The sequence below is a fragment of the Heloderma suspectum genome, chromosome 16, assembly GCF_057233095.1.
Source record: "Heloderma suspectum isolate Gila_16-S chromosome 16, 16-S_ref, whole genome shotgun sequence".
Lineage (NCBI taxonomy): Eukaryota > Metazoa > Chordata > Lepidosauria > Squamata > Helodermatidae > Heloderma > Heloderma suspectum.
The window spans coordinates 21,782,995-21,809,263 of record NC_139473.1 but is presented as its reverse complement, the minus strand read 5'-3'; the positions used below and the strand labels follow the sequence as shown (position 1 = coordinate 21,809,263).

General features: G+C 51.2%; 1 protein-coding gene across 2 annotated transcripts in view; it reads left to right on the top strand.

The window, feature by feature from the left end:
- The first annotated feature begins 1,068 nt into the window (after window positions 1-1,068).
- Window positions 1,069-26,269, top strand: part of MPO (myeloperoxidase) — a 42,593-nt gene continuing 17,392 nt past the window's right edge. Inside the window, exons 1-9 of one of the 2 annotated variants that reach the window (XM_084823099.1) lie at window positions 1,069-1,245; window positions 6,529-6,603; window positions 8,645-8,774; window positions 9,760-9,935; window positions 12,821-12,947; window positions 14,375-14,504; window positions 16,645-16,851; window positions 21,433-21,751; window positions 24,716-24,876. In XM_084823099.1, the coding sequence (XP_084679225.1) occupies window positions 1,179-1,245; window positions 6,529-6,603; window positions 8,645-8,774; window positions 9,760-9,935; window positions 12,821-12,947; window positions 14,375-14,504; window positions 16,645-16,851; window positions 21,433-21,751; window positions 24,716-24,876 (1,392 nt within the window). In that variant the 5' untranslated portion in view covers window positions 1,069-1,178. The remainder of the gene's footprint in view (window positions 1,246-6,528; window positions 6,604-8,644; window positions 8,775-9,759; window positions 9,936-12,820; window positions 12,948-14,374; window positions 14,505-16,644; window positions 16,852-21,432; window positions 21,752-24,715; window positions 24,877-26,269) is intronic. The other variant, XR_014786172.1, reaches the window with a different exon arrangement.

The window sequence follows — 26,269 nt, the reverse complement described above, 5'->3', positions numbered from 1 at the left end:
AAGCTCGCTGGGTGGCTTTGGGCCAGTCGCTGCCTCTTGGCCTAACCTACCTCACAGGGATGTTGTGAGGATGAAAAATGGGAGGGGGGAGGTCTATGTAAGCTGCCTTGGGTTCCTTGCAAGAGGAAAAAAGGCCGGATATAAACATAATAATGATAAAACAATAATGTATTGGACTAAGATTGAGGAGTTCCAAGGTCAAATCTGCACAATGCTTGTGCCCCGCCAGTGCAAAAATAAAAAAACCTGAACCCAGCTGCATCATACAGCCATTAATGGCTCTGCTAGATGTAGCTTAAAAGTGAGCATTCCTCATTTTGTTAGCGCACAAACGCCAGGAAAAGGGCCCACAGATTGCATGGCTGAGTAATGCAGGTGTTAAGTGCACTGTGCATTCCCCACGCAGTCCATGGAGTCATTTCATTTCAGCTCAGTTCTTTCAGGAAGGTTTGTCATTCCTGTCGGAGGGTGCTGCTGCATACGTTGCAGACCAGACTGAACTTTGTACATGCTTAGACATTCCACCTCCAGGATGGTTTAGCCTCAGCACCCTGATGTAAAGAAGTTGGTATCACAATGTAATATGATTTCTCATCTGGGGTGAGAACAGAAACCCAGGTCTATTGGTGCTGTTCTCCAGTGCTAACAGGGGCTCTCCCAGTAATGTGCAAAACATATCACTGTTATTCCCCTTCCTTCGCCTTTGTTTTCCCCAATGTTCTGCTCTTGCAGCTGCCCCCCCCCCCCCACGGTCTTTTGTTAGGCAAGGATCAGGATGAATCAGTAGTTTCAGTAGTTTGTTTTGTAAATATGATGGCCCACTTGACTGGCCATCCCACTGACAAAGGCAGTCATAGAATCACAGAATCATAGAACAGTAGGGTTGGAAGGGGCCTACAAGGCCATCGAGTCCAGCCCCCTGCTCAATGCAGTCATTTTTAGGGGGAAAGCTACCTGTGCTGCTTGGCAGCATGCTAATTGTCAAAGAATTGCAATTAACCCCCCCTCCCCCCAAAGTCCAAGAACCAGCTGGACTCTGCAGAGAACTGGGCCAGGCAGCAAGAAGCAAAACCAGGTCCCAAAAGTCGAGACAAGGGGTGACAAGCTCCACTCTCAAACGTGGATTTTTCTCCACCACTCCGTCTCCCGGGGGTGGTTCCTCCCAGCCTGCAAGGGGCATGCCTGGGTATAAAAGGGTGGATCTCCAAGCCAGCGAAGGGCAGTTGGATGGATGGAAGATGGCAGGTGAGTGATCCTTCCTCCCAGTTTTTGTTTTCTAAAAATTCTTTGAGAGTTGAGCAAAACTGCTGTCCTTGTTTTCTCTTGGGCAGAGGCTTCTTCTTGACTAGTGACTTTCTCTATTTCAGCCTTCCCTACTTGAGCACCCTCCAGATCTGTTGGACCACAACTCCCATTCTCCCCCGCCATCATGGACACTTTGGCCAAGGATGATGGGACTTGTTGTGCAACAAATCTAGCAGGTGGCGAGGTTGGGGAAGGTAACAACAACAGCAGCAGAACTCACACATGTGCATTTGATCTGGAAAAAAAGGTCTTTTTTCCCTCCACCATCTTGACTTGGTGTGAGAGAATATGTGAGCTTTTGGGTTCCACAGCATAGTTAGTCAGATAGGGTCGAAGCAAAGCATTGTTTTGTCGGTATGGCTAGAGCATGCTGCATTAGAAGTTTCTAGGGACAATTTGTGGGCTGATCATGGGAATATTTATGACAGTACCACAGCCTGCATTTTGAATATGAAACTATTGGCAAAACAAGGTTGCTGGTTTGTACTAAAAAACAGTCCAATTCACCCCTCCTTTGCAAAGAGCTAAAAGAGCAGTACAGACCTGTTCCCACTACTTGTTACCCAGCAGGATCCTGGAAATTGGACCCCTTTTCCATTCTGCTAATGAAGAATCCTGTGAAAGGCAAAGCTCTGCACATACCTTGCTACTGACCCAAACTGCCCTAGCTAAAGATACATTAACCACGGAGGATCTATCATCCACAGGAATCGACAAAGCAGCCACCGTTGACTGTACCTCGGGCTGCTGAATTGTAGGGAGGCGTAATACAATTTGGAGTGGGGGGCAGAGAATTATTTTCAGATTTCAAGTCAGCAAATAGTCTCTGTCTGATTTTGTCGCCTTCCCCTGCACCTGTTTAATAAATTCTCGGGTGCCTACCGTGCACTGAATGTGGAGCGCTTGCTGCCTCACAGCACCCATGGGTGGCCAAGACTAGGACGTTGGAACCCTGTGCTTCCAGAACAGCCTTCCCCCAGCCTGGTGCCTTCCAGGTGTTTGGGACTTCAGCTTCCATCAGCCCCAGCCAGCATGGCCAATGGTCACGGGTGCTGAGTTGCGGTCTAACACACCTGCAGGGCACCAAGCTGAAACAGGCTGTGCAGGAAGGAGCCATCAGCCATCAAACGCTGAGATTCGGCCCAGGAAGAGCCAGGTGCCTCCGTCGCCTCCATCAGTCTCCCGCTTTCTCAGCCACCACTGAAAGGGGATGGAGAGAGGTGTCGCGCGCCCGTGCCTCTGCGGATCAGAGAAGTTTGGCTTCTGAAGGCACAGAGGCTCCCTTGGCTTGGGATCTAGCAACCCATCACGCTTCACTCCCTCCTCTGTGCTGGCCCAGCCTCACCTCCAATATGTGTCCAGTTCCAGACACGACACTTTAAGGAGGATTCGGATAAATCGGAATCAACTGAGAGAAGGGCAACAAAGGTGGTCAGGAATGAGAAGCTACATCTTACACGGAAAGATCGAAGGAGCTGGGCACGTTTTGCCTTGAGAAGAGAAGACCGAGGGGGGATAGGAGAGCACTTTTCAAGTCCCTGAAAGGTTGTCACACAGAAGAGGGCCGCATTCTGTTCTCTCTCATCCAACACTGTAGAAGACAAAATAACGGGCTTAAGTTAGAGGACGGCAGATCAGGAAAAACTTCCCAGGCAGTCAGAGCACTTCTGACTTCCTCGGAAGGGGCAGCTCTCCGTCCCTGGAGGTCTTCAAGCGGAGACTGCACAGTGACTCGGGGATGCTTGAAACTGAGCAGGGAGCTGGATGGCCTCAGGGACCTCTTCCAACTCCTCTAGTATTCCTCAAAATGGCCCTCCAGTGACACCAGTTGCTAACCCAAGGCAGTGGAGGCTGGTGGCTCTGACGTCAGTGGGCCAGTGAATCCGCTCCAGGTGTCAGGCAGAACCAGTCTAAAGGCGGTTCCCAGGGTGCGCCGTCTTTTCCTCTTTGTTAAGTTTTTTCTGGTGAGAAAAACAATAGAACAAGCAGTGGGACAACACGGGAGGGCTACTAATGGAAGATGGTGTCCCCTCCCTCCTCAAAAATAATGCTGTGAATAAGGCCAGGTGATTACACAACGAAAGTGTCGCCTAGGTCGCTCCGTCCCAAGTGAGTGGGAGTCCAATGTCTGGCAGGCACAGGCCCCCTCCTGTTGCAGCAGCTCAGGGAGCACCCACGTCCGTCGCAGAAACGGCCTTCTGACGGAACGTTCAGTGGCTCAAGTCTCTGTCCACAGGAAAAGCCCGCCTCCTTGCACCCTTTTTGCCCAGTTTTGCACCCGGGCCTGTTCTTTTTGGACCTGTGCCCAGAACGCTCTGGGTAGGAGGAAGTCTTGCTTCATGCCAGCTTCGGCAGCGAGCTTCTGTGTCGTGACCCACTTCCCCCACAGCGATGGGAAGTTCCAGGACAGCCGTTTGCGGCCGGGGCTCCATCCTGAAGATAGGGCTGCATTTGCCCTTTGGTAATCTGAGCCAGGCCTTCGGGGTCACCGGCAGGCGCTTCAGAGATCCAGGGCTCGGCCCCAGGACACAAATCTGCATGAAATCTGCATATGCTCATTTGTAACTCCATATGCGAGTTTAGAAATAATTGCAGGGATCTATTTACATTTCACAGGCAGCAAAGCCAGTAAGTTCTCAAACAAATCACCTCAAATAAAACGTATTTTTCCATTTCTTTGTACACTGACCCAGATCGTTCCCAAACATGGAGAGCAGTTTCCCCATTTTCCTCAGCTTAATTGCCCTGCAAGGGAAGATTGGGGGGGGGGGGGGCAGGGATATTGCAGCATGTGAGAAGGGGAAAGTTAACCCTTCCCTCCCCAGCTGCAGTCCCCCTTGAAAATTGCCCCCTGCATGGCAATTAAGGGGAGGTTAAAAAAAAACAAAAAAAACTTCCACAGGAATCAACGGACACTCACCGTTCTGTGGAATAGATCCAGGGCCCTGGGAAACAGATTTGGGACCACAGCGCCCTTGCAGGCTTCCACAACCGCGCTTCACCATGCTGAAAACAGACCACCGGCCAGGTCAATTTGTGTTGTGCTCATTTCGGTGGATCACTACCTATACGGGCGTGTAATAAACAGATGTACAGCAAGCATGCACAAACGTGCAGAGAAGCATTATGCGTCCAGCTGGCACCACAAATACTAAAAGCTGCATCTCCCGGTTAGAAATGTCTTCGGAGTGTCTACCAGCAACCTGCAAATGCTCTTTCTTCTTTTCCCAACGGCTGTGTTGAGGCACCCCTGGACCCTGAAAGGAATACACATTCTGGGCACTTGCTGTAGCCACCAGCCATCAGAGGCCATTGATCGGGAAGACTCCTTGCCCAGGGTCAGGCTATACAAAAGCTTTGAGGAAGGTGTAGGGAGAGCGCTGCCTAGGCAAGGATCACATTCGAAAGATGAACACGTTTCGCTCCATGTTCTGCTTGGGGGAATGCCTTTTAAAAAGTACTGTTAGTGTTTCCATTCAGAGTTCAGCTCCTTACTCAGGGTGGATCTAGACAGTGCTGGCTCCAGGTTTTTGAGGCCCCCTCCCTCACTTAGTCTACCTTCTCATCGTCATCCTCACCAGATGGCCTTCCTCCTCCTTCTCCTCCCCATCATTGCTACCACTTGCGTGCTTGACAGGCAGGGAGCCAGTGCAAAGGGGGTGTGTGTGTCCCAAACTCCCTGCAGTGTAGGCAGGGACAAAAGGTTGCTCGGCTTGAACACCAACCCAGCAAGGTAGGCTGTCGCCACCCCTTATGTCCAACTCAGCCTGAGCCAGGGGTCTCTCAGACCTTACACGACACCCTCAAGGCTGAGGGAACAAGGGCCAAGCCGGCCCCCTGTGTTGCAAAGCCCTAACCCTAAACCTTAAACAGCAACAATAACCAAGAGGGAACCTCTGGATTTACGACCAAGGCTTAACAGGACTAAACCACACATTATGGTTCCGTTATGATAGGTGGTAAGTTTGTTTCTGAAAGGGGAAAGGGAGTAACATTCGACAAACAGAGGAATATTTGGAAACAGTTCTTACAAGGCAAAATAACCGAGCTTGCTAAAATCTGCCCACACATACCAAAGCACGGGGCTTCAAGAGCACAGGGCCCAACGGAGGCAACGGAAAGCCAAGAGGCAGATGATGATGAAGACAACGGGCAGCGGTACCCCCCCTTATGCCCCCCGAACCATTAGCAGAGCTAAGGGGACTCTATGTAGCCCATCGCAAGCTAACTGGAACAGTCCTCTCAAGCTTGTGGGGGGCAGCGGTGGGGAGAAGGTTCCCCCAAACCCTCAGCTGAACTCGTGCGGCCCAGTTAGCGAGAGCGCTGCGTCGGCGTTCCAGCTCAGGACGGGTCGAGATGAGACACACGGGTGGCCCAAGGAAGCCGCGCAGGCTCGGCCTTACAGAGTGGAGTTTTACAGGCTGCAGAGGCACCGAAGGGCCATGGACGTCTTGACAGCCGGGGAGTGGGGAGGGAGGCAGCCAGGGAGTGAGCAGGCACCTGCTATTCCTCCCCCTCCCCACCCCGTTGCCTGGGCCAGAGCGAGCGGCAGGGGCAGCTGCAGGTTGCGATGGGGAGGAGGAGGAGCCACTCCAGGGGGGTCCTCTCCGTGGGCCCTGCTGGGGGGTGGGCCCTCGGCAGGTGCCCCACCGTGCCCCCCCTTGACGCTGGCCCTGAGTGGGGGCCTTCAGAGTTCAGCTTCTTCCTCGGGGTGGGTCTAAAACGGGCAAGCAGTTTGTGGCCCCCATTGCCAGCAGTGAGGGATCATGGGAATTGTAGGCCAAAACATCTGGAGGGCTGCAAGTTGCCCATCCCTGATCTAGAACATCTTGCTTCCACCTGTGCATGCATGTGCACGAACGGTAAGGCCCCCATGTCCTGCCCAGCCTGCCGTCCCACCCGATGGAGCTGTTCTGCCTGGGTCTGTACTGCTGGCCATCTATTGTAAGGCTTTGGTTTTCGGAGCCCACCTTTGCCTGAAAGAACAGCACCGAACAGCCCTGTGGCTTCTGAAGTGGTGCATGAGAGGCTGTGGCAAAGGAAGAGACGCCGGCATTACAGAAGGGGGGGAGCGGTGAACACAAGCATGCCCCTCGTTTTGTTTGGGCAAGGGGGTTTCATAGTTCAGTTGACAGCTCAGTTCGTCTAAGGGTGATCTGAACCAAACATCTTTTTAAAAAATCATTTGCAAATAACCCGGGTCAAAATTGTGCTTTCTCCCAGGCATGAGGGTCCTCATTCTTTTAGCATTCCTAGTGGCCGTGATGCCTGTGCACGCAAAGGACCGCTCCCTCCATGGTAAGTTCTCCTTCACTTGCTCTGCCGTTGCTCTTTGGCATTGCTTTGGCCTGGGTACGTTTCTGGGTGAGTGTTTTGAACTCCGGAATAGTCTGCAACGTTTTGCAGCATTTTGCAACCAAGCTGTAGGAGCTGCTGCTGTGTTGTGGGCTCTCCCGGGGATAGTTCTGCTGACTTCTGAACACGCGCAGAATTTTGCTCCAGCTTGGCATGCAGTGTTTGCACGCATTCCAAAGTCAGCAAAATGTCGCACACATCCCGCCCCCCGGGGCACTGGTCTGCCTGCTGCTACAGGCTACGCAGCTGCAATTTGCGATCATTCTCCTCGTCATCAACATCTTTTTATTTGTATGCCACTTTTTCACAAAATTGTGCCCAAAGCAGCTCGCATTGATCTTTAATGAACAACAACAAATATAATTTACAAGATATCAAACAGCAATAAATATAAAAATATTTAGAAAATGCAATAGAAACAATTGCAAATAACCGTAATGTATGCAGATAACTACATAGCAGAGACATCAATATGTATAATATCCAATAAAACGGTAGATATAAACTAAACTAATTCAACAGCTGAGCACTAAAGAGGAGTGAGAATAACGCACATTGCAAAATTATTAACAAATATAAATGAATCTCCATTCCAAACGAGGAATGTTCACTGCAGCAACTGAAACTGTTCTGATGTCCTGTTTGTTCTTGGCTCTGTGTCTGGCATCTGTAGAGCCCATTGGCAGCATGCTTTTTTTTCGAGATATTTTTGGATATTTTTAGAGATATTTTTAAATATGGTCAGTAGTATATACATTTATTAAATAATTAAAATGCTACTATCTGCTATCTCAGCCTTTCCCAACCTGGAGCACTCCAGATGTTTCAGACTACAAATCCCATCATCCCCAGTCACGAGTGGTGCTGCCTGGGGTTCATGGGAGCTGTAATCCCAGACCTCAGGAGGGCGCCAGGTTGGGGAAGGCTATACCACTCCTTCCCTCACCGAGGAGTGCTGGGGATATTGAAAAGAGAATTTCCACAGCAGACTACAATTCCCAAGTTTCTCTGGGGGAAAAGCCATGTGTAAGGTTGCCAACATTTTAACCAGCACTGGCTCCTGTGCTTTTAAAGGCAGCTTGGTATACAGGCATTAGCCGGTGATGATACTTATTTCTGTGCCATGAAAAAAGGTCACTTGCAGATCTCAACAGATCAAGCAGCTGCTAAAGGCACAGGAGCAGGCTCAGCTGGATTTTTATGGTAAGTTGGCAACCCCCACCCTCAAGTTATACTGCTATAAAGCCAATGGGGCTTTATAGCATGGGGTTGGGTAGGTTTGTAAGAATGGGTGCTTGATTTTGATAGTGTCCTCTACCCTCCCTTCTTTTCCCCCTTTTGCGTCATGTCTTAGTTTGTATGCCATTGTTTTAAATTGTAGAGTGCCTTGACTGCAGTGGGAGAAAGACAGCATACATAGTTGATCATGATGATGATAAATAATAATGATAAATAAGTAAGTAAAACAGTATGCATTGCGAGAGATGTCAAAGTCTTCATATTTAAAGAGAACGAAGATCAGAGGAAATTTTGTTCGTATATTGGAGGAACCAATATACAAATGGTCCATTCTGTGTCCATATTTCCCTTGTGCTTTTCATTTTTCGGTAGTCTGTGCTGTTTTACTAATATTCCTTTTGTCGTGGCCTTTGGATCATACAATGAATGGATGATACTGATATTTAAGGGTTCTTTTCTTTTTCTGTACCAAACTGGACTCGATCTTACAGAGAAGCAATTATTTCTCGGTGTGTTCCAACTTTGGCGCTCAATTTGCAACCCCAAAACATGTGTCCGAGGAAGACCGTCCCAACAAAAGGGATATCCTTCCTTTCAGGCCACAGACCAGCTGGCTGGGGATCCTGGGAGTTGTAGTCCAACCCATCTGGAGAGCTTCAGGTTGTGGGAAGGCTGTGATCAACACAAATAAACCTCACTCTGTGATTTCCATCTCTGAGGCGTTCGATGTGCGTTTCTCCCCCAGGGAAGCCCAAACACAACGGCCGTCTGTCTGCTGTCATGGCTGCCAGTAAGCTGGGAACCTCATCCCTTCTGAGGAGCGTGGAGGAAGCCAAGCAGCTGGTGGATGCTGCCTATCAGCGCACCCAGGACCGGTGAGGGTCTGTGTCGTTGCACATAGCTGCAGCAGGTTTAGGCAGAAGAAGCTGAGCCAATATATGTGGGGAGCAGGTTCTGGGTCCAGTTGACACAAGCAGCTGCACACTGGCAAACCGGATGGCTACGGTTGCCAACTCTTTTACTGGCCCCTGCTCCTCTGCATTTAACAGCAGCATGACTGGCAGCCATTAGCAGGTGCTAATCTTTTCCCTCTGGCATGCAAAGTCCCACCTGCTGATTTCCACAGATTCAGGAGCCCTGAAAGATAAAAGTGACGCATCCATATTTGATGCTTCAGTGTGACATTAGAGCTGATGGGTTGGATTATCTCTGAGGTCCCTTCCAACCCTATGATTCTATGAACTTCACTGGGTGACTTTGGGCTAGGGATGGACGAATCTGTCTGTTTCCGTTCCATTCCAATTTCCGCACAAGTCTGCAATATATTTATTTTTATGCGTGAAAATTCACATTTATTTTCGTACGTCGTGTTCCCTAATGCATGCACCTTTTCCTAAGAGATGCTGCTTTGTACACATCTTTCCCTAATGCACACTCTTTGGGATGCAGCTTTCCCTAAAATTTGTATTTTTGGAAAGCAGTTTTCCTGACTATATGTGGTTTTAGATGCCATCTTTGAGCCGAGAACTGTGCTGTGAATATTCGGGAAAGCATGTGACCCAAAGGAGAACCGTGTTCCAATCCGATGATCAGTCCAGGAAGTATAAATCAGGTCAATTGGCGAAAAAATGCAGACCAAACAAAATCCTCCCCCATTCCTACTTTGGCCCAGCCACTCCCTCTCAGCCTAACCTACCTCACAGGGTCGTTGTGAGGACGCAATTGGGGGGGAGCAACGTGCAGTGCCCTGAGCTCCTCGCAGGAAGAGCTGGACGAAGATGCAACATCGTTTCAAGTTCAGTAAGCCTTGGAAGTGGACCCGGCTTTTTGTTTAATGGCTTTTCTCCCCAAACATTCCAGCTTAAATGAGAAGCTGAGGAAAAACACAGTCACCCCGGCAGACATGCTGCTGTTGTTCAAGCAGCCGGCGGGAGAGACCCGGCAGGCGGTCCGGGCCGCCGACTACCTGCACGTCGCCTTCGCCCTCTTGAGAGAGAAGCTGCAGCAGGGGAGCCCAGAGGACGTCAACATCACGGGTACGCGTTGCAGGCAGGCGCCGCGGCCTCCCCATGACCTCCGCCGGAACCGTCGTGAAGGAGCGACCGAACCACTTCTGCTTTCCCAGGCCGGGGCTGCAGAAGAGGTCTGAGCACCGAGGAACACAGACACAGCCCCTCGCCCTCTCCCGGGGCGACGAGGGAGGCTTCAGGCTCGCTCCTCGTTCCAGAGCAGAGCTTGATTCGGGGTTAAGTGCCAGCTCACTGCCGACGGGCAGCCAGACCCAGGACAAATGGGCGGAGATGGTCCTCCTTGTGCCGACAAAGCAGCTCCCATTATCCCCGTTAGCACGGCCTTGGGGACGTGCTGGCCGGGGAGGATGAGCGTTGTAGTTCCACACAGCTGGAGGGTACTGGCAGCGGAGTCATGGAGGCAGGGCTCGCAGGGGCACCGCGCCAACCCTGCGTGATTGGCAGGGATGCTGACCGTGGAGGCGGGCGGCTGCGATGTCAACGGCGCGTTGAATCTCGTCCAGGTTTCAGTCAGAACGCCGAGGGCGTGCTCCGAGACACTGAGCCTATTTGGGGAAGGGGTTCGTCACCTTGGATAGCCCATCTCTCCCCCCCCCCCCGATTTCCCCACTCCCTCTGAGCTTATCTGCAATCCCCACAGTAGCTGGGGGGAAATGGATTTTCTCAGCAACAAAGGGATGGATCCAGGATCGGCCTTCTGCAAGAGGGAGGGACCTGTCACGAGAGGAAGGACTCCACTCACGGAAGCCCCCTCCCCCCCAGCTCATCCCACTCAGCAGGGTCTCCTGACTAGTATTTTCAGGGAGCTGGAGGGGCTACCATGGGAGGGGGGCAGGGAGGTCCGCTTCCACCAGCGCAGTTGATCCGGCTTCAAGCTGGATTCAACCCAGGATGTTGTTTTCTGCCTTTGGGGGCGGCTTGGTCTTGAATTGGCAAGTAAGACCCATTTGCTTGACAAAAGTCCTGCTCCTGGTAGAGATAAAGCCACCAGAACTGGTCTGATGATATGGATCAACAAACTGGTCTGAATGCTGGGGCTGTCTTTGGGGGCGTGGCAAGGGGGGGCTGCCACGATGAGCACCCATCATCCAGAATTGGCCACTACACCACTGGGCGCTGGGTGGGGGAAGGCAGTGCTGAGGCCTCCCTTGCAACTTCACTGGGAGCATCCAGTGTCATGGGAAGCATCCGCGGGTCCTCCTCCTCTTCCCAAATTCTCCCCGGCCGCTGGAATTCCAAATTGACCCAGTCTTGCTCCTGAAGTAGGAGCAACATACTGTGAATCCTCCACCGAGCAATCTCTTGTTTCCAAATGCTGTGCAGAATGCCACACACACACACACACACCCCGACGGTTGGCCACAGCCCTCAGTTAATTTGCTTCCCCTCCCACTCCTCTTGATGTCACGTGTGCATTCATAAAACGCAGGAGGAGAAAGAAGCTGTCTTGATATGATTGTGCATGAGGCTGTATCACAGCTGGCAGGTGACGTTTTTGCTGCCAAGGGCAGCATGCACCGCTGGGTGATGGGTCAAGGGCTGCATACCAGTGGTGGGTGTGGCTGAGGGCAGCAGTGGGCGGATCCTGAGCTGGCATTGGTAGTGGCCAGGGCCACAGTCACCCTTGCCCCTTCTTTCTGTCCCATTTTGTGCTCTCTTGAGGTTCACAGAGGAAGCTTGTAGCAAGATCAAGGTAGGAAGAAAGTAGGACCTTGGATAGCTCCCACTGGGTCCTGCTGGCTGTAACTCTGTCCTGCTAGGATGATAGGAGGATGTTGTCTCAGCAGGGAGCAAAGGCCAACTGAATCCTTACGTAGGTTGACATGACCTGTAGCACGGTAGACTCCACCTCACCCTTGGAGGAGCAGGTGGGGCCGCCAAAGAGCCCACACTTGATTTTGTAGCCTGAGACATCTGTGAGGCTGGGGAGATGGAGCTTCTGCTAGGACTCATCCTATGACCTGGAGGACAACAGCAGGGCTCTGTCCTCTGGCCAGGCAGGAACTAAATAAGGCATTGACTGTCCCATCCCTGACCAGCCTGTGCCTGGTCCTCACCAGAATCCTCTGCTGCACCCTGGAAGATCCGAGGGCTGGAGGTCATGACAAATGCACCCTCTCCCACATACATGCGCGTGCGCGCACACACACACACACACACACACACACTTTCCCCACACCCAGACAGACACAGATGCACACAAACTCCCCTCCCCCCAATTTCAGCATGTAGGGATGGGAAGCTTTCAACTGCCCTCCCTATGTGCTGAGATCCCATCGTGCTTCCTCCCCTCCACCATGTCCAACTGACTGGTGCTGGGAAGAGCTGAGGAGCTCACTTTTCAAGGCACCAATCAGTTTGGGGAGTGGGGGAGGCCCGTGATTGAAACAGATAATGTGTGGTGATGACTCCCCCTGCATGCCACCCTCCCAGTTGACAGAGCTCTCTCCCAGCCTGCTGACCAGCTGTTTGGCAGGCTGCTGGGGTGAGATCTTGATGGAGCGGAGGGGGTGTGGGCTTGAGACCCAGCTGATTGGTGGACTGTGGGAGTGTGATTTTGGCAACAGCCAGGACATTCCAGCAGCAAGAGGGCACGCAGGCCGCAGGCCTCCCACATGTGTTGCGCTGAGGTTCTCGTTATTTGCCATGTACCAAATTTACCACCACAGAACAAAGAGAACCTTGATGCACCAGCTCAGCCATTTTCAGCCTGGAGAAAGCTTTCGGCACCCTTCAAGATAATGAAAATGAAACCCTCGTTTGCATTTCTTTAAAAATGAAATAATACTCTGCGGTCATTCCCAATTTACTGCTTTGGACCCCCCTGTCCCTCCGACCGCCCTGAGCTCTGCACCCCACAGGTGAGACCTCAGTACCCATTTCTCCTGCAGATGTGCTCAGCCCAGCCCAGATGCAAACTATCTACAAGGCAACCGGCTGTGCCAAGCAAGAGCTGAGGACAATCCAGTGCGATGACAATAGCCCTTACCGGACCATTACAGGCGAATGCAACAACAGGTATGACAGCAGCGCAACCTTCTCCTGCCAGGTGCCCTCCAGATGTTCTGGACTGCAACCCCCATCAGCCCCAGCCAGTATGACCAGTGGTCATAGATGCTGGCTGTTGCAGTCCAAAACATCTGGTGGGCACCAAGTTGGGGAAGGCTGGAGTAAACCCATTGAAATTGACAGGGCTTAAAGAATTGGTCTTCTCCAACCTGGCACTCTCCAGATGCTTTGGACTCACCTTCCCTGGCAATTGGCTACACTGGCTGGGGCTGATGGACAATGGGTCTAAAAACATCTGGAGCCTAAAGGATGAAGAAGGCATCTTCATGAGGACTAAGTCCTGTGGCTTTCAATGGGTCCCCTCGAATTGGGTGGCCTAGTGCCAGGCTGTTTGCGATATCAGCAACAGCCATTTCCTGAATGGGCCCTGCTGTTTGGTTGTTGCTTTTTAATTAATTGTTTCTTGTGAAATTTCAACAAAACAAGAAAAGAAGACCATTGTAGCTACGTAGGTTTGAATATATCAGTTCCGATGCATGCACATCCTTCCAGTGCTGTAATATCAGTCTTTCAGCTGCCAAAAAGGTGAGGAGAACCCATTTGTGCTGGCCGTGCATTCACCTCCAGGAAGCAGGTAGATCATTTGAGAGGATATGTGTACATCAGCAAAGAGCAACGGGTGTTTCAATATAAGGTTTAACCATCCAATAACCTCCTTCCAAAGCAGGCAGCTGTTGGGCATGGCCAAGACATTTGGTTAAAAGAAGCATTAGTTGTGTTACGCCTCCAGCAATTAGCCAACTTAGACAGACCCTCCGATGTTGCAGCATCCAATGCACACAGAAGAAATTTTTTTTACTAAACAAGGCCTAGCCTGAGATCTGTAGACGCCTCAGACGCAGGCGCCTGCAAATAGTGTGCCGTGATAGACTTGCCCGTCCTTAAGGTGCCACCAGCAGGGCTGTTCTCAGGACCAACCCAATGCCACAAAGCAGTGTGCAAGCTTTGAGTTCTCCAGAGCTCTTCCTCAAGCCAGATGAGGCTTAGCCAACTTGTGCCCTCCGGAGCTGTTCGTCTGTAGTGCCCATCCTTTATATTTTATATAAAGTATATTTTTATACTTTATATAAAATAAAATATATTTTAATACATACTTTATTATGTATTTTGCGGGTTTAATTTTCATGAGCCGCCCAGAGAGCTTCAGCTAACTAAATAAAGAAATGAATCTTCCATGAGAATTGCCCGATGCTGGCCGGGGCTGATGGGAGTTGATGTCCGAAGCGTCCAGAGGGCACCAGGTTGGGGAAGGCTGATACTTGGCTGATACTTTCTGAGTCTCTGGCCCCTTCTCCGTAGTGAGACCCCCGATTCCTTGTCTGCCCTTGGCCACTGTTTCTGAAGTATCAACGCTTGGCTTTGGGGGACCATTGCAGGAGGATTCCTACCCTGGGGGCCAGCAACCGGCCCTACGCCCGGTGGCTTCCGCAGGAGTACGAAGACGGCGTGTCGCTCCCACGCGGCTGGACGGAGACAAAGCTGTACAATGGGTTTCCTCTGCCCTCGGTAAGAAACCGGACCCTGCTGGTTCATTTATTATTCTTTTTTCAAGCTGGAGTTCTGACCCTTCTTTTGGACAGAAGAAGGACCTGGGGTTTTAGGGGGAAGGAGCAAGGGTCTGGAAGTTAAGTGGGGAGATGTAGAGCATCGAAGCAAAGGGGACCATGAGACCCTATGTTTCTTGCAGGCCCCTAGGTAGAAACATGGTGCTAAGGGCCCCTTTCTTTGCCTGTGTGTGTGTGAATGCAAGATAGCCACAACCTCAATACAGGGAGTGCCTAGTGCAGACTGCTCCAATCTGAGGCCCTCCAGATGTGTCAGATTACAACTCCCATCATTCCTGGCCAACACGTTCCACTCCAGCCTTCCCCAGCCTGGTGCCCTCCAGACATGTTGGACTGCAACTGCCATCATTCACAGCCAGCCTCAGGGAAGGCTGCCCGAGTCATCCCAGCATCTCCATGCCCAGCAGCCAGAACAACACAAGGTGGCAGCAGGCCGGCTTCTTAGGGAGCCGTTGGGTCGCATCCTGCCTAGGGATGCGCATGAGTTCCATTTTTGCTGGCAAACCAGGCAAGCGCGAAGCTCGCGCTCGTCTCATTCCGATGCCCAGTCTGGTTTGTGCAAATTGCCTGAGTTGTGCAAATTCCCCCAGTAACCTGAATCAGTCCCGCTTTAGTGTATGGAGGAAGTTTGCAAATATTGGGAGATTTGCGCATATTTGAGGAGATTTGCGCAAATCTCCTGTGCAATTGCTGCTCGATTTGCACAAGTTTCCCATTCATGCAGCGCAAGCAGCGGTCACAAATGCGAATGGGAATCGAGCCGAGCCATGAGACGAGGTTCAGAGAGCCTTTGTGACCTCTGACATGGGCCGTTCACCCCTCCCTAATCCTGCCTGTGGATTTTCCTGAAACAAATTGGCCATTGACTGCAGACACTTCTAGACGAGGCTTTTAGGGTGCAATCACCCTGCTACGTTCACAGAATTTTACAAGGGGGCATGTGCATGTGTGGTCCAGATATTATCTCCCATTCCATTTTCCCACTGCTTTGTCCATCTTTTTCTTTCCCACAACGCCCCCCCCCCCCCGTTAAACAGGGAAAGGCGGAATAGCTGCCCACCGCCTTTTGATGCGTGGCAGTGGGAGCTGTTCATCTGCAAGTGCCCTGACTTTGGTTTTGGTATTAAATATACCCATGCAACATTTCTCAAAGCTTGGGATTAAACAAAATCCAGGCTTAAAAGACGGTATAAATGCCAAAAACAGAAAATAAAGAATTAGAAGTCAGCACTATGAATATCCAAACTTGTATTTAGTTGTCATCATGAAGGGAACTGGAGTTCCGAAGGTCTCTGCACGCTCTTTAGCATCACTTAAACAGAGACAGGCTATATTTTTTCATGAAGGGCTGAAAATTGAGGAAGGGGCCTGGAGAGTTTCAACACAGGCTGGGCCCCTGAAGCACCCCTCCCTCCGATTCATTCCAAATAAGCAGCGATGCCCTCGCCCGCCTTCGATCGTGACTTAGAGCTCCTGCCGGTGTGCTGGTCTGTCCTCGGCAGGAGAGCTGGACAGCCTCAAGTCCACCCTCGGCACTGAACAACAATGTGGCTGACTTGCATTACCTTTTCTAGGATCTTGAGCCTTCCCCAACGTTTTGCCCTCCAGATGTGTTGGACGACAAGTCCCAGCATGCTTTGACTTGTAGTCCCACACAACTGGAGGGCATCAGGTTGGGAAAGTTTGATCTACTCCTTCCCCCCAACCACCTGAAGGGTGTGACTCTTTAAAACAAGGGTGCCCATCCTGCCCCCCCAGCTCTTTACTATACGCACACACACACACACACACACACACACACACACACAAATGCCTTGACCCTCCCAGCAGTGAGGGTCCCTTTACATGCATGCTCAGCTTCAGGTGTCTGAAGTTTCACATTCTTGGCGCTATGGTGGTGATGGACGGACAGACAGAGATTCATCCTCCTTTATTCTTATAGATAACTGTTTGCACTGTTTCTGATCCATTAGCTTCGGTAGTCCAGCAATCTCCTGTGGGTTTTAACAAGCCGCTTTCCTTTGCCCTCCCCACCACCACACCTCTTGCTGACCGCTGTTCCCTGACGATGCCCGCTGCAGGTCCGGCAAGTCTCCAATGAAATTGTCCGCTTCCCCAACCAAAATGTCACCGATGACAAGTTCCTGTCAGTCTTCTTCATGCAGTGGGGCCAGTTAATCGACCACGATATGGACTTTGGGCCTGCTACGACGGCGACTCTCACCTTCATGAAAGGGGTGGATTGCGACAAAAGCTGCGTCAAGGGCCCTCCGTGCTTCCCCATCCAGGTGCGTGGAGCTCCGGGGTTGCTGCTTCCAGGGAATGTGTGGCACAGGCTGCCCCCCAGAGGTGCTCGTGCAATCAGTTGAGTGCAGGGCTGGTGTTGGAGGTTGGCTTGACTGGGCAACGGCAAGGGGCCCACTGCTGGTCACCAGAGTGTCCTGGCTCTGCTTCTCCTCCTCCTCCCTTTTATTTATTTATTTATTTTAGCGATTTTTATCCCTCCCTCAGCCAAAAGTGGTTTATATGCAATCAGTAAACAAGGCAGCCCCTGCCTGCAGGCTTTCAGTCTGAAAAGACAAGGGAAAAGCGATGGGGACAGAAGAGGAAAAAATAGGTCTTTCAGACCAGTAGGGTTAGTGGAACGGCTGGTGGAACGGCCCTGCGGGAGACTGGACAGCATGTTGTTGTGCTCTCCCGCTGAACAGATCTCTTTCTTTCTTTCTTTCTTTCTTTCTTTCTTTCCTTCTTTCCTTTTTTCACATTTATATCCTGCCTTTTCTCCTAGTTCAACAAAAAAAATTAAAATTAACAACTGAAAACAACCTTTGGATAAATGCTGAACATTAGCAATCCAAGACACACTTACTCGGGAGTAAGTGCCCTTGAGTTCAGTAGGACTTACCCCCAGTAAGTGTGTACAGGACTGCAGCCTTAAACATGAAAACAGAAGCAGAAAACGACTATGCAACAGCAATGAAAATATTGGCCCAGAGACATGTTTTTTAAAAAGCAAATTAAAACCAGATGCCTTCCTAAAACGGGTAGTCTTTAGCAGCTTCAGAACGTCAACCATGAGGAGGCCTCCCTCGGAAGGGAATTCCAGAGAGGCAGCCACTGAAAAGGCCCCCTCCCCAGTGCCAACCAGACATATCTCAGGAGTTCATGGCAGTGATGTAGTGGAGACTAGTGATGTCCGCCACTGAGAAATCTGGTTCTTTTTTGGCTCGATGGACTTCTGCGGCATATATGATTTGCTTGGCATTTGCAAGCGGAGCTCTGGGCTGTTCCCTGAACTCTTGAGAACTTTTTGTGCATTTTTGGGAAGGTTCTGCCATTGGTTTCAAATTTTCGAGCAATTTATGCAAAGTATGGCCAAATTTGCACAAATTCTGCAAATTCGGTTGCAATTTCTGCAAATTCAGTTGTAATTTGTGCAAACTGCTCAGAAATTTGCACCAATGGCAGAACATCCCCCCCAAATGCGCAAAATCCCCGAAACTCTGTGAACTGGCCCGACCCACTGCGGATTGAGTCGGGTGCCGCAGTGGGAACCGAAACGAAGGCTGGAGGGCCAAGCCTAGGAAAACCCGTTGAACTCCACCCCAAAACAGATTTCTCCAACATCCCTAGTGGAGGCTTCCAGGGTGGAGACCTGGCATGCTGGCACTTTCTTATCAACAGGGCTGCGGACATCATCTACCCGCACCCTCAGACTTCCCTGTTCTTTCTGAGATGAGCTGAAATCTTCACAGTAGTGGGAGGAAAACTTAATTTTCTCAGCAACACTCTATTGTTCCCTGTTATAATGCAGAAGATTTTAGGGTGGCCTGGTCTGGCATGGGCAATTAAATCCCATTCGCTTCACAAAACATCTGCTCCTGGTCGAGACGAAAAATCCTAGAACTGCCTTGTGGCTATGGATCTACGCAGCCCCTGCTGCCTCTTTGCCCTCTCCCCGGGGGCCTGGCCATGGGGCAGTCACGATGGTGCTTGCGCTTCAGCATTTAGACTGATCGTTGGGATGTGCCAGCGGGCCTCGGAAGATGATCTCCATACACAGTCCCAGCCAGGCAATGGTCCGGATCACAGGCAGCACTGGGGAGCAGAGACGCGGGCAGCATCGTTACCAGTGGAGCTGGTCGCTCCGATGCCAGTGGGGCGGTGACTCCACTCCCGGTTCCAGTCACAACCAGTCAGAACTCCAAAGGAGCTCTCCACGGTGCTGAGCATCCTTAGAGTTTTGACTGAAACCCGGAGCGGATTCCCACCCCGCTGGCATCAGAGCTTCCCGCCTCCGCTGGGCTTTACCCCCAAAGATGTGTTGCTCCAGCCGAGGACTCACTCCGAGCCCAGGGCTTCCTGGGGCCGGGTGGACTGGGATTGGCCCTGTGGGTCAGCTGACAGAATGCTCGGGCAAGCTGGCACTGCTGCCCAGGGGGCGCCTCTGCCAGGCTCGCAGGGGAACTGGGGTGGGGGGCACTGGAGGAGCGGTCCCCAGGCATGGCCAGCGGGAGCCCCGGTTCGGGACGCACGTGCGCGCAGCGCATAATGCAGGCATGGTATGCGAGCCCAATCGGTGACATTGCCAGAGATCTCGGGATGAGGGCAGAACAGGCAGCCCGTCCGTATAGACAAGTCAGGTGGTCGCCTGGGGTGCCAGGTTAAGCAGGGCACCAAATTCAAGGGGAAAATACCGGAAAATGCATGCACATGCAGAGGGAATATGACCGAGGCTGTGGAAGTGCGTGAGGTGAGGCGGGAGATCTTCCTGCTCTGCTGCTGCCCCCAGTTGGAGGCAGGGAGTGAGGGGCTCCCCAGTGCGCAGCCGCTCCCTTTGCCCTTGGAGGGCGGAGCCTAGGGGCTGGTGGCACCTTGTGGGCCGGGTCGCCTTGAGGATGCAGCCGGGACCCTTCCTCCAGGGACCTCCCTTGGGATGGGACTCTGGTCCTTTGCAGAGTGGACGGCTGGGCTCGTCTCCTGCAGTGTTTTTATCCGTGCTGATAGAGTGCTGAGTTTAAGAAAAATAAACCACTTTGGGCACATTTTATTCTGAATTATAATATTTCTGCTTCCAAAGATACAGCGGGGGGAGGGGGCTGCCTCTTAATTAAATGGAAAATAGGGGCAACGTGTTTCCCAGCTCGCCAGAAACCTCCGCCTAGCTCTGCCCTTGGGGCGTGGGGGCGGGTGCACCGATCGCTTGGTCCGCTGAGGCTGCCAGTTGCTGGGAGCTAGTCCAGGGCCACCCCGGAGGAGGGCGGGTGCCCCGACAAACACACTGCCATGACAAGACGCAGCCCAAAGCTGCCTGTGGTGCTCCTGTGCGTGTGTCTGTCGCCACACGTACCCAAGAGAGGCATATCTCATCCCTGGATTCAGAAGGCGTTGAATGCTCTAGCCGGGCATCTCAAGCTTTCGGAGGAGCTAGCTGCGAAGTTCAGACTTCTGTTTGGACAATGTCTGAGTTGCCAAATTGTTACTTTCTTGCCAGACATACAGTGCTCTCCCCAAGCCTCTCCCCTGGCTTGTAGGTGCCGTTGGCTACTTGCCAGCAGCTGTCAAAAGCCAAGCATGCTATAGCCACTCTCACTTGTTGAGGAAGTATCTTTACTTATTAAATTAAAACAAACATGAAAACAGACTAGAGAGAAGATGTTATTGTTGCTGTAAGGACCATGTGCCATAGGCCACAGTATCCACTTGTCTTCTCAGCATCTCCCACTAATGCATCAGGTCATCATGCGCAGCACCCCACACAAGCATTCCCCCAGTGCTGAGCTCAGAGTCATTGTTTCACATGAGCCCTTTAATTGAACCAAAATCAAAGGCAGCCGTAGCAAAATTCCAAAATCCGTGTTAGTGTAATAGGCCAACGAAAAGATTGGCAAAAATGTGCAAGCTTTCGAGATCTAATAGATTTAGTTTTACACTAATATGGATTTTGGAATTTTACTTATGGTCAACACAGCTACTTTCGTTTTTGTTTGACTCGGAGAATACCGAATTTGGCTGTTCTATAGTGGAGGACAAGGATTTTATACTACCTGGGATTTTACTCTGAGGGTTCATCTAGGAATGTACAAGAATTTTGTTCATGTTTGAAAAGTTGATGAAAATGCCTCGCTTGCGATGGCATTTTTCAGGCAAAGCTTGCATGTTCTCAAGCTTGCAATTGCACTGGCAAAATGTGTCCTTTTAAAAAACTGTACACTTTAAAATGCACATTTTTCAAAAAGGACATGTTTTCACACCTTAATCAATGTGGGGGGGGGGATGCAAGTTTGAAATGTGCACTTTTCCTGTTTGGGAAAACACCCACGCTTGCGTTCAGGGGTGAGAATGAGGCGAAAGGAGTATCGAAGTGGAAAAGGAGAGCGGTGACCAGCTTGAAAATTGCTTGTTTGCCTGTCCTTCAGTTCATCCCCTCCAACTGCTAAGTAAAACTACACAACTTGGCTTCAACTGACATTTTTGCCTAGAAAAGCATCTAAATTCATCTCCTGCTTTGTTAATATAAAGACTGCCTAATGTCTCTCTGTGGTCCACCGGTAAAAGGAGATGGTATGCTTCAACCAGGATGGAAGAGACTTCTGAGAACAGCATGATTCTATATTTTTGAAAATGGAGCATCCAATGTTTCCCCCCTTTCTTTATCCCAGCAGCCATAAGGGCTGCAGCTGGCCCTTTAATGGAAGATTACTGGGGGGTGTGGGGAGAGTATGTAGCAGTGACAGTCACAGATTTAAGGTCACATGTCACTTGGCTTTAAGATTCTTCTCTGCTTGGCAGAAAGATGCAAATTTTGATGGTTCTCAGTCTGGGGGCGTTTAAGCTGGTCTTCACTAAAGACATTTTGTTTTATCCAGATTCCTCCCAATGACCCCACAAAGAAACAGGGTGACTGCATCCCCTTCACCCGTGCAGCTCCTGCGTGCAATGGTGGCTACGCCATCCGGAACCAGATCAACGCGCTCACGGCCTTTCTTGATGCCAGCCAGGTGTATGCCAGTGAAGTGGATTGGGCCCGTCAGTTGAGAAACCTGACCAATGACCTGGGGCTGCTATCTGTCAACCAGAGATTCACAGATCGAGGGTTGGCCTATCTCCCCTTTGGCGCCCCGAAGGGCTTCCCAGATAACTGCAATTTAACCAATCCAGCACAGAACATCCCCTGTTTTTTGGCAGGTAAATCATAGCATCATAGAGTTGGAAAGGACCTTGGAGATCGGGGTGCACAAGCTTTTCAGACCCAACAGTCACATTGGGTGTCTGCTGGGGTGATGGGGCCACACACATGTACGGGGGCCACACACGTGCACACACATACACATGCACGCACCACTCTCACTCGCACACATGCACCACTCGCACACAACTCACACTCACCCCAGCAGCAACAGCATCTATTCCATGTCACATCTGGAGCGTCCACACTAGGACCGGGGAGAGCCAGGCTCGAATCCCCACTTGGCCAAGAAACTCACTTGAGCCAGGCACCATCTTTCAGCCTGCAAGGGTTTTTGTGAGGAGAGAAACATGTTGCAGGGTGGGAGGAGAGAACTATGCAAGCATGCGCTCCCGGGAGGGAGAACCACAGCAGTGAATGAGTGAATAAACTTGTATGCAGGGCTTTGGCTGCTCCACAAAAGCTCTGCATAAATGCTAAAGGGTTGCTTGGAGTGGCTGGTTTCTAAGGTGTGCTAGCAAAGGAGCATCTACACACAGAGAACTGGCTAGATGAGATGGTTAACGGGCATGCCACTTTTCCACAAACACTGTGCCCAGTCTAGTTCGCAACACACAGGAAAAAAACAGACAGCAGAGCATGCTAAGATGGCTTCAATTAAGAGGTGAATAACAATTTGTATCAATGAGCCACAACAGCATCATTTCGAGAAACATTTCAGTAACGCTTTGTTCAATAGACTTAATACAAACAGTATTTCAGGAAGCATAATATCCACTTTTTGATAATTAAGGACTCTTGGGCAATAGTAAGAAATGGCATAGACGTAAAAACATGCCCCATTGGCCATAGGCAGGAGCGTTGCTGGGCCTCAGGTCCATGGGGCTCCAGCCCCAAAGCCATTTCCTAGAGCCCCAGTTTATTCTCACACTGAGTGCCCATTGGTACCAATGCAAGGGTTTTTTTCCCCCTCAGCTTAATTACCCTGCAGAGGGCAATTTTCAAGGGGATTGCAGCTGGGGAAATGGAGCTAACATGCTAACATGCTAACAACAGGCTAACATGCTGCAACACCCCACCCCACCCCCAAATCTTCCCCTGTGTGGCAATTAAACTCAGGAAAAAAAACATTTTTTCCCCATTGGTTTGGGACAGGGTGCAAAGTAATAGAAGAATTTATTTTATCTGAGATGATTTGGATGGGGAATTAATTGGCTGGCTTGTTCCCCGACCTAGTGAAATTTAAATAGATCCTGGTAATGATCTCTACATTTGCATGTATTTCAATAAATAAATAGAGATAAGTTAGCATGGGCCAACTTTATGCAGGTTTGTTCCGATGGGCCTGAGCCCCCAGCTTTTTAAGTGCCTAGCAAAACCCCGGCCCGAGGTCGGTGGTAGAGCTCCACATTGAAAAGGTCCCTGGTTCAATCCCTGGCATCTCCAGGCAGGGCTAGGAAGGTCTCCTTCCGGAAACCCTGATGAGAGCTGCTGCTGGTCGGAACCGCGAATAACTCGATGGGCCAGTGGCCTGACTTGTTCTAGGCAGCTTCCGTTGTTCCTAGTGTCAAAATATAGATGAAAATCCACCAGAACCTGGGGAACACACTTTGGATCAAGGGAGGGAAACCTCTTGCCTGCGTAACCTTAGGCTCCCTCAATGGGCCCTGCCCAGGAGTCAGCCAGGGGCTTTGGAAGGGGGCAGGAATCCCCCCGTTGGGTGGTTGGAGATAACGGGGGTTCCCGGCCCCAAGCCCCCTGCGGGTTGCAGGAGGTTATGCCACGACTGGCGAGAACAGGGGGCTCCCCGTAGCGGGCTCCACCCTCTCAGCTGGGAGGGCAAGGGCTGCGGTGGCGGCTCGAGGCCTAGAGAGGCCAAGGGAGGAAACAAGGCCAGGCTCAGAGGCCTGGAGCTTTCCATTGGGGGGTGGCCCAGGGAGGAGCAGTTCATTCTCCGGCTAAGTTTCGTTGCTTCAGGTTCCGTTCTGAGGGAGGAGGGTATATAAGACAGCGAGAGAGCCCGTCAGAGCAGAGGCAGCCAGAGCCTGAAGTGAGAGCAGAGTCCGAAGAGGGAGCAGGAAGAAGCAGCCCAGAAAAGTCAAAGTGCAGCTAGAGTCACCCTATTGTCACTCTATTGTGCAAATACCTTTTGTTGTGATTGCTTACTTTAATTTACTAGTAAGCTATTGTGGTTAAACCCTGTGCCTAGAGTGTCAAACACCCACAGCCGAAACCCCACGTTACTGGGAAGGGGAAGTTCAAAAGAAGGAAGGTGGGACACTTAAGGAGGCAAGAGGTCCTTAAGGAGTTGCCCAGGGGGTCCAGCTCATAAGGGGAGCCCTGGCAGTCGTGCTAAATGCTTCCCCCGTGCTGCCCCTTGCCCCATCAGGGAGGATGCGCTGGTTGAAGCAGCCCTGAGACAAAGCACCAGCTCCAGCTGGCACTTCGGCGGAGGAACAATGATTTCGGGGGCGTGGACACCCCGTTACATTACCCAGCCCGCAGAGGGAGGGGCATTTGGCCCTCCACCCCAACTCAGGCCCCTCCCCTGCCTTGGATCATGCATCGGGGGGTGGCAAAATGTCCGTGTGGTGGAGCAGTGAGAGTGTTCGATCAAGACTCTGGAGATCCCGATTCTATTCCCTTCTCCGCCATGAAGCTCACCAGGTGACAGTGGGCCTGACTCTCAGCCTGACCTACCTCACAGGGTTGTTGTAAAGATAAAACGGAGAGGAAGAGGGCAATGTGAGCCGCCTTGGATTCCTCGCAAAAGGAAAAAAGGCAGGAAAGAAATGTCTTGATGCCATGTAATTCTTCATGATGCGCCCCACACGCCCTGCTTGCTGCCATGATGCTGCGCCGGGAGTGGGGCCGCCTTCCAGGCACACGCTGTCTCCCAGCTGGCTTGCAAAGCTCGTGGCTGACTGGATGTGACACCCCTTCTTCCTTCTGGGTTCTGCAAGGGGACAACCGGGTCAACGAGATGCCGGCTCTGACAGTCCTGCAAACCCTTTTCCTGCGGGAACACAACCGCCTGGCCACCGACCTGAAGAGGCTGAATCCCAAATGGAATGGAACCACTCTCTACGAGGAGTCCCGGAAAATCATGGGAGCCATGGTCCAGGTACGGAGTGAGCTGCTGCGCCTGTTGTGTGGGAGTCAGACAGAGAGGAGGACGTTCGTAGAGCTGTGGGGCTGGCTCGGAAGGGCCCTCGCTGTGTTCAGCCCAAACTACTGAGATGGGAATTGTGGGAGTTCAGAACTGGAGGAGTTCCTAGTCCCGATATGAGCCCAGCCCAAACCCACTTCAAAGTTCAGGCCCAGCTATTGTCATCATCATCATCATCAATATTAATATTATTAATATTATTAATATTAGTATTATTAATTATATAGTACTAATATAATCCTAAGTAATATTATCATTAACAATAATGCAATTATTGATAGCATTAGCCTGAATATGAATTATTAATAATATTAATAATAATAATGGTTTTATATCACCTCTTACAAAAAACAGAACATTCTCAAGGTGGCTTGCAAATAAAAACATGAAACACTGTTGGGTTCACCACCAGCGAGCGTTCTCTGCCAGTTCCCCTTTCCCTTCCCTTCATGGAGCATGGGACCAGTGGCAGTGAAGGTGTGCTAGAAACAGAGGCCTTGTTGGCAGGGAGGCTCGGAAGGTGGTGACAAGGGAGAGGGCCTTCTCGGAGGTGGCCCCCCAATTATGGAATGATCTCCCTGACGAGGCCCGCCTGGCACCAACATTGCTATATTTTTGGCACCAGGTTAAGACCTTTCTCTTCTCCCAGGCATGTGGCAGCATATAATAAGTTTAAGCGATCCTGGATTGTCCTATGTTTATGGTGGTTCGCTTGAGATTGCTTGTTTGAAGTCATTTTAGATATATGTTCTCTGGTGTATATTGTCTGTTTGTGTGTTTTTTATGTAAATGGCTTTTAATCTCTGTTCACTATATTTTTTGTGTTTTTAATCTTTGTAAACCGCCCAGAGTGCTTTGGTGATTGGGCGGTATAGAAATCTAATAAATAATAATATAATAATAAGGGTAGGCATGGATGGGCACCCAGCAGGGGCCCACTGGCAACAGCCCCCGGAGATGCTTCTCCTCCACCTCCCAGTTGCCACCTGCTCGTCGCCCTGCTGCCTCTCGCTCCGGCCCAGGCAACGGGGGGGCAGCACGAGATGCAGCGGCCGCCTGGCTCCCTGGCTCTCTGCCTGGCGGGCCAGCCAGTGGCGGCCATGAGGAGAAAGAGGCGGAGGAGCACGAGCGGCTGGCGAGGGGGCAGGCTCCCTGAGGGAGCGGGCCCAAGGAGGGTGTCTGACCCAAGGGCCCTGCAAAAACTGGACCCGGCACCAATGTCGGCCGCATCCTTAAGGCCTGGATGCACGTTCTTTCCCACAGTGGTGCAGCTCAGTAATTTTAGGCCCTGGGCGTGTGATGTTATGGGCCCCACCTTGAGACAGCCCCTGTGTATCACTTCAGCTGC